Source organism: Nestor notabilis, unplaced genomic scaffold (genome assembly GCF_000696875.1).
Source record: "Nestor notabilis isolate BGI_N333 unplaced genomic scaffold, ASM69687v1 scaffold1663, whole genome shotgun sequence".
NCBI classification, from domain to species: domain Eukaryota; kingdom Metazoa; phylum Chordata; class Aves; order Psittaciformes; family Psittacidae; genus Nestor; species Nestor notabilis.
In genome coordinates this window covers 27,261-35,665 of record NW_009921293.1, presented here as the reverse complement: position 1 = coordinate 35,665, position 8,405 = coordinate 27,261, and the positions used below count along the sequence as shown (strand labels likewise).

At 40.0% G+C, this 8,405-nt stretch overlaps 1 protein-coding gene across 1 annotated transcript in view; it reads right to left on the bottom strand.

Moving 5' to 3' along the window:
* Nucleotides 1-273: 273 nt before the first annotated feature.
* HAAO (3-hydroxyanthranilate 3,4-dioxygenase) overlaps nt 274-8,405 on the bottom strand; it is a 31,078-nt gene continuing 22,946 nt past the window's right edge. The window contains exons 7-10 of the mRNA XM_010011077.1: nt 4,193-4,338; nt 2,992-3,060; nt 1,739-1,821; nt 274-481 (exon numbers count right to left, since the gene is read on the bottom strand). Coding sequence (XP_010009379.1) covers nt 403-481; nt 1,739-1,821; nt 2,992-3,060; nt 4,193-4,338 — 377 coding nt within the window. The 3' untranslated portion in view covers nt 274-402. The remainder of the gene's footprint in view (nt 482-1,738; nt 1,822-2,991; nt 3,061-4,192; nt 4,339-8,405) is intronic.

Sequence of the window (8,405 nt, the reverse complement as noted above, 5' to 3'; positions counted from 1 at the left end):
AAGACTGTTACTTAAGCAAGCATAAAAGTACATGTCCTATCTCCTTTTCTACATCTTATGGCAAAGACTTGCATTTGAAAAGCCTTTAGCTTATTCTAGACAGCATCGTATATATTATTACATAAATAATCTTGATACTTGGATCTGTTTTCATTTCCTGTCAGATAAGAATTATTGTTCTGTTTGGTTTTTTAAACAAAATTACTGATTTTAGATTTTGCTGAAACTTTAACTACTTGGGGGGAAAACAAGTTTTAACTGGGCACAGGACTTGACTCCACTTAATTCAGTGTAATCATTGGCTTAGACTAGTCACATTTCCACGCGTTCTGACTAACAGATCATTAAGATAAGACAAGTAGATTAAAACTTAGTTATCATCAAAGTTGGCTGACACAGGAGCTAGGGATAAGGCTGCTTGCGTTTTGGATCCTGAGCAATGCAGAGAGCAACACATTCTTCTGTTCTTTTCCAGCAGTACCTAGAAAAATAAGGAGATGATCCAGTGTGTATGGGGGGAACCACATGCTCAAACCAGTAACTAGACCATTGATGCTACTGAAAAGCAGAGGAAAACAAACAGGTGGTGTTCTCTTTGCATATTGGCCGATCTTTTGATATTTAAGGGAATTATTCTGTACCATCACCAACCTAAGCCAAACATCATGATGTGGTGGGGAAGAATGTATAGCTATTTATAGATCAACCAAGGAGGAAGGTATCTATTCTGATCTTGGTGACATGAGGATCAGAACAGAATCACCTCAGTACAGGTATTATCCTACAAATTCAGTAGTATTTGCCTTGTGGTCATCTCTCTCATATTAGCTGTTTCAAATGACCAGAGATCAGTCAGTGTGGAAGCGATGCATACAAAAGATGCCTGCTGCAAACATCTGATAAATGCCTTAATGGTGGCAGATCTCTGCACGTGCAGCTTGCCATGGCTTAGAAAACACATGTTCCTCCATTGGACTGGAGGACTAGGGATTAATTTAAGTGATTTCACAAAAGTGATGGCAGTAATGGTGAAGGGAGGAGGTGGCTACATGTTGGAATCGCAGGTGCAGTTTCAGCTCTTTTAGCAACTGTTTTCAGTGCTGGGCAAAAGATGCAAACTGCTACTTATGAGATTTTTCCTGTAGGAAAGAAGGCCATTTTTGTCACCTGCCTATAATCTCCTGCACTGCATTAGCAGTGAGTATACATCACCCCTCATCTTCATGGTGGGCATTTTATCACTTACAGCACTCATCATAAGAGCTGGCATGTCCTATCCCTTTCCATTTTCTCTGGAAATGATTTTTTTTTCCCTTTTCATATATCATGTGTGTCATGATTATGGAACAGCCACATGCATGCTGCTCCAGGAAGAGAGCTGCATTCTTAGTCTGAACCCCGAATCTTGCTGCATTGAGATTGATTGAGCCTGGCCTGAAGCTTAGAGGATCTGCTGTGACTGCCAATGGGTGAATTTGTGAAGTCCACCTTTATGCATGGTCTTTTGCATGCTGCTTTTTCTTGGTAATGCATATCTAGGTGAACTAGAATCTAGCTTTGTTTCCTCCTGAAGACACTTCTGCCCTGAGGAATAATGGAGGCTATTGCAGATCCATAGCCTTCACAGGTACTGTGTTTCTGCACCAGCTGATGTGCAGCCTAGTGTGGACCAAATACACAGCATTTATTTTGTTGGAAGCTGGGAAATCATGCATTGAACCACTTAATCTCTACTCACATAGACTGGGCACGGACAAGCAGGCTGTCACCAGCAGATAGAGTTAGAGTTTTGCCATCCATGGTAACAGTTGATGTGCCCTCCTGAAGGGAAAGAATAGATAATCAGCTTTTAATTTTCCATGTCCTGTCACTAGCAGAAAGAAGATGCTGCAGGTAAGTAAATCTTTCCCACTGAAAGAGCAATTTAAATCTGCTCTGTTTCATGAGGCTTAGCTAAATATTCAGCTGCTCCTCCCTGTCTGGCACTATTAGCATCAATAAAAATACAGTTCATTGTTCCCCATCATAAAGCAGCTACTCACTGCCTGGCTCTTGGGGGTACACTGCTACCAATCTAACCTAGCAGCCTGCAAGCTCTGGAAATAACAACCTCCTGGCACAGCTCAAGCTCCTCTTCTACTTTTCTGATTCCTAGTGTCTTGTTAAGTCTTGAGAAGCAGTTCACAAATCAGCAGGGAGCTGACAGAAATCACTCATAGGAGCCCATCCACACCGGAATGGACTCGTCATTATCTTGTCTAGGAGAGGAGCCAGGTTCATGCCAGCAACAAGATCTTGATTGCAGAGATGCTGTCTGCTGCGGTGTAAATAAATGTCTTTCAATATTTTTATGTCTTTAATTAGTATTTGATGGTCCCTGTGAATTTCAACAGAGCAGGAACTGATAGAAATATCCCCGCCCCCCCACCCCCCCCAAGCTAGGCTGACTGTGAATGATAACTAACTCTTCCCTGTTTTCCCCTTGGGCTGCAAATCTTTCCTAGAAGCCAGCTGAACGAAGGGCGTGTGGATCACCTCCCACTGTGCTTCAGTATAAACATGTTCTCAGCTAGACTTTTTAATTGGTGTATTTTACCTGCTTTCAGTTTGACTTCAATATGAGGACAAATGCTTTAAGGCAGAAGTAATAGGTGATGCTTTTTCATCACTTGAAAGCATTCTGATATATTTACAGGATATCCCTGGGGGTGTATGTGTGTATATATTAAAATCCCCACCAAGACCTGATGGTGGATGCCAGTATCTCTGTCCTCAATGTAGAAGATGAGGAAACAGACTGTTTTTATGGTGGCAGTGGTTTACAGTTATTTTTCATGATAGTTTAAAGCTGAAGGCTGGTGCTTGTTGATGATCTTTTCTATGAGAAGGTAATCATCTTAATTTCTGTTGCTGGTGCTAGAAGTCTTTACTACTGTTCAGTCTGAAATGAAATGTGAACTCAGTGGTTAACAAATGTTAATTGCCACATACCAGCTGCCATATCCAGATATCTGAATTCTTTTTACTTTTCTCAGTTGTTCCCGGTCCATAAGCTATAACCTTGAAAGAAAATAGGGAATAAAAGTAAGGGATTCATCCCAGTGACCAGTGTGTACATATTCATCTTCCAACAGGATCTAAAACATTCTATTTTTAAAGAAAAATATTCATAGAAGATGACATTATTTTTACAGACATTAAAATTCACATTATGTTTGGTTATCTTGTATTGATTCCTACTGATAAAAAGGGAACTGATCACACCTGCCACTCCTTATGCTCCTCTGCATCCTCACTTATCTATTCCTTCTGCCTCCTCCCACTCTCAGCTTTGCATCTCTAGCCTTCCTGCTTCTGTTCTTGGAACAGGCACTTCCTCCTCATGAACTCTGGGCCCTGTCAAGAGCCTGTTGAAGTAGGAAAGATTCTTCTTTAAGCATTAAAAAAGCTGCAGACTGGACCTTATTTTTCTCATTATCTGCCCTTTCTGTGTTCTTCCTGACAGCCCCGCACTGTCACTATGCTGTCAAATGTATTGCATTCTTCAGAGTGTGACTCCAAATAACCCTGGGAAAGAACATGTTTTGCAAGCTATTGTGCATACAGCACCGATATCAAATGGTGACAGCTTCATTTACTACCAGACTTAGACTGTGTTTGGCTAAACTGAGAAGCGCAATGCTTATCGCAGCCCAGGCTCTCTGGTGCTGTCCAGTCTTCCTTATTTCTGCTTTCTGTAGATTGAAGGGGATCAAAACAAAAATGTATTGACACCCCCAGCTTAGACTTGGCTACGTTATGCTGTTCCAAACACACAAGGAAACCAAGCACGCTTGAGTAGTATTTGCATCATGCTGGGTATTTCTGATTTGGGAACTATGGAGGGGTTGGGGGTGGAGTGAGCAAGCTGTTTCAATCCCGGAGGAAATGAACAGAAATAAGGTTCAGGTTAATTCTGTGAATGGAACTATCTGAGTTAGGAAGCCTCTACCCTAAGCTAGTCAAATCAGTGGATGAAGACAGGCACTTCCAAAGGGCAGGGCAGGCTAAGACTGAGTTGTTCCGTAGGGGTGTGTGACTTGGCTGACCGCGTGTTGTTCCTAGGCTTGGATTCACACAGTCTGGAGAGTAGGCACCTACTATCTCTCTTTAAAAACACCACTCTCTTTCAGAGAAATTAGATCCCCCCTACCTCTGTTTCAAAGTTATCTCCAAACATACTCAAGGATTTCTTCTGCTGTATTTCACCACGATGATCATTTAGCCAGCCTGGGAAGGAAAATGGCTCCATAACAGAGGTGGAATTTAGAGGGAAAGGTGTTTCTTTCAGGAGTTCCTCTGTAAGGAAGGTGGAGGGTGATCAGTGACACTGGCTTCCCTTGATCTTTGCAAACATTTTACTGTTGCTTACAGCTTGAAGGGTTCAATTTACAGATGTTATCTAATCAAAAGTCAGTTGTAACAGTAAACGGTGCTACGGTCATCAGGTTGTAAGATGTCATGTATTATGTGTGTATCTTTCATGGAGTTACTTCTTCCAAGATGTTGTCAGAACTACTGTGTATCCACACTTGTTAAAAATGCATTCAAACACAATGCAATAGACTACATAGTTCTTGCTGGCATAGTCTTAATTTTCTTTCAGACCAGCTTTTGCACAGATAAAAGTGGGCCTTTGCTAAGTGACCCTTGTATATCCCCATATATGGGGAATTAGACCTATAGAACCAGCTTACTTTACGTCATTTACACAGTTAGTACTGGGTTTTATGTTTCTTCTCCCCTCTGTGTTTTTAAATACACTGACCACAGTGAAGCAAACAGGTTATCACAACCTTAGATTTCATAGAATGCCTTTTTTGTGCTGTTTCTGGAGTTACAGCTGGCTTTAATTTCCAGTAATTCTCCTTCATAACTGATTTGATTTTAAATAGCTGGATGACTGAATGCACTTCCAGAGTAGCTGGCAAAATGCAAGATTTGTGAGGTGTGTTATTGGTAGATGAAATTAGCTTTAGTTATTTACCAGCTCACAGTGAAGCGCAGAGGCAGTGCAATTGCCTTAGCGATCCCAAGTAGATTGTTCTGAGATGCCACAGGGGAACACCCTTGGAGTAATTTCAAGTAGTAAGGCCAACTAGATGCCAGAAAAACTCACTTAGATGGCTGTCTCCCAAGTGTATTGAGGTAATAAACTCTCAGCCAAATCTTAGTCTTGGTACTAGTAATAGAGTAGGTCTTTTTAAAGTATTCACTATGCAGTGTTCTTCTGGTTCTTTTCTCAAGTTTTCTTTCACTGCTCTGCAGTGCTCTGAACGTATTATTTCAGTTTTCCATGGAAGGCCATTTTGTGTGCAATATATAGTCATTTTTTGAACAATATGTGAGGCAGTCAGTGCCTCCAAGGGATAGCAGCGTACTGAATAAGCTACTGCTGTTTAATAGATCAGAATAAGCACTGGCTGTCTATATCCATCTCCAGACAATCTGGATGGGATGAATCCTTTTGTTGCAGAAACAGGTTTTTGTTATTCAAATGTCTTCTCTCTTCTATTAAATGGAAGAAGTCAACATGTTTCTGCAAATGATTTGTCTCAGCAATGCCTCCTTCAGGACAAACTGAAAGCAATCTGAAGAAATCTGCAGCAAAAGAAGACATTTTTTGTTTGAAAGCTTTTTTCTTCAGGGTTTTTGTTTTAAAGAAAACTTCCTGCTTTTCCATTATTTCACTCCAGTACTTAGCACACTTTTATTGAGAACCAGACTCCTCCAGAAAAATGAAGAAGGACCAGAAGGAAAATGAAAATCTTTACATTAGGTTTATTCTAATCTGGGCTTTGAAATCTTAACAGGATCTAGTCTGAGCATTCTGTATTTCATGATTTGATAGTACTAGAAAGCAGTTTTAAGGTCATTGGTGATTTATTTTCACCCTGCAATATGTCTGTCACTTTTTGGTTTTTCTTAATTTTTACAGGTTTATCACATTTGCTTTGGAGGTAATTGGGAATCTTGTACGCTTAGTCCTGAAGTTATGGATATGCTTAACTACAGCTGTATTGGAACATTGTTCTTTGGCTAGGGTCAGACAGAAATTAAAGGTCTAAAATGTTATGACATATCTTCACACACAGAAGAGGAGAAGAAAAAATGAAGACATTTTATCAGGAGGTGCTCAGTGAATTAGTATTCCAATAGATTATATTTTTCATTAATAGTAGCACTCCTTACCTCCTGAAGTAATACAAAGATGACAGAGTTCTGGGTTTTTTTGGTATCAGAATAAAACAGGTTACTCCTGAATTCAGAAAAGCCTTTTTGAATACAAGAAAATTACCCTTGGTAAGGCTTTCTACTAAAATGTGTGCCCTAGGTGAGGTAGTTACCCTGTGGGGCAAGAGAGAAGTACCAAATGCCATGAGTATCCTGCTCAGCTCCAGGGGATACATCTCCACAGGTCAAAAGAATTCCAGGATCAAGCTTTAGATATTGTTGCATGTATTTCTGCTTAGCCTGTACATTAGCTTTGAACAATATCTCAGGTTATGTACAACTGATGTGTTTCCAGAGTTCTTATGTTTTAGTAGTACTGCGAGACAACATGTTTAATTATGGTACAGGTGAAAATATGCCAGCAAAATGCAAGAAGACAGCAGTTGTAAGCTAGTTAGCTGAAGGTCTCATGTATCTCCAAGTAATGCATCACTGCGTGGAACATCAAATCTAGTATTTCCTCACATGTTCAGGAGATCCAAGTAAATAGTTCAATAGTAAAATCTGGTTTTTGTAGATCATTACTATTAAATATTCATATCACGCAATCTATTCTTTATGGTGTTTACAGCTCTTTTCAGCTTTCAATTAGAATGTGATGATACCATGTTAAGCTGAAAAAGACAGGTTCACTGAATGAGTTTGTAAATATTTTAAAAAAGGAAATGACAGGTCTTAAAGGCAGTTGATTTCAGTGAATAGAGACTGTACTGAGGCTGAGAGTATGAAGCTGTGCAAAACTGGAGTGAGCACCTTGCAGGAGAACAGCCACTGAGCATACAGGTAGTTAGTTCAGCCTCACCAGAGGACATCTAAGGAAGAGTTTGAACTTGTTGGGAATACTGTACTTCTGATAGCAATAAAGAGGACTGCCACTGGCCTACCAGGTAGATGTGAGTGTATTTGCTTACCACAAACATTCACGTTTCATGGAAGTTCCCTCTTCCCTACCCCTGTGACGTGCCTAAGCTTTCTTCCCAAGAAAGGAGACCACGTCATTCTCCCAGAGTGTTTCTTGAGACCTACTATCCCCAAGCTCTTCCCATAGCTCTTTCACAAACCTTGTTTCTTCGAGATTTATTGCAAAGGAAGAGAGCAATAAAGCACATGAAATACAATATATTGAAATAGTGTCAACTATCAAACTGATCTCATGCTGGTTTTATGAAATGCTATGTTTTTCAGTGATGTGCCATCTTTCACTTATAGGCAGCACATTCTAGGTGGAAGAATCTTTATATCACCTTATATGTTCTCACTAATTCTGAAAGCCCTTCCATTCTAAGTCACTGTACTGCCTCAGAAAAGGTCTGTCCTTGCATGCTGTGGCCTCATCTCCATGCAGGGATGCGAGAAAGTCCCTTACAAATGGTGCCTCCCTCTGCCAAAGCAGAAGACATCCTTATCCAAACTGAGCAGCTAGATCCTCTTTACCTTTTTATCCTTTTAACTGAGTGTAAAATGGTCCAGGCTGGGGATAAAGAGCTCACAAGTTATTTTAGCATTATGTATTCATTTATTTCTGTCTGCTTTTTAATCATCCCTTCTATCTCTTAAAGAATACTATATCATAATGAATAGTTCTGATGTGGCAGTTTTGCAGCAGCTCACATTTAATTGCCAATGCCAGCAGTAATGTATACCGAGGTGTTTTTCTCATATGTACCTACCTAATTCCTAGGAAAAGTCTGCTTTATTCTCCATGTTAACAGAAATGTCAGTGAGACCAGTAGGAATTTAATACCTCTGCAAATAAAACCTGTGGACTGAGGGATGTAATTTCAGGTTTGCAAAACCAAGTAGTTAGTTCATTCCATACCACAATCCAGTGTGAAAGCAGTGATGGTGACTGATTACTTTGGGGGTAGTTTGTTCATTTTGCTGATGTTGAGGATAGATGCAGAAACATTTAGCTGAAAACGCAGCACTCATTTGGTGTAATCATACATTTCCCTGTGTAATTGTATTTGTTTTTGGAGCATGCCCTGAGAATTGGCATGACTGGTAATTTATGACTTGTCCCTGGTAATTATTTCTAGGCACGTTTCTCTGTGTCATTAAATCTATGCTGGAAACAAAAGAGCAATCTTTCTTTTTCTAATTGAAACAAAGAAGTTTGAGGGAAGCTTTGA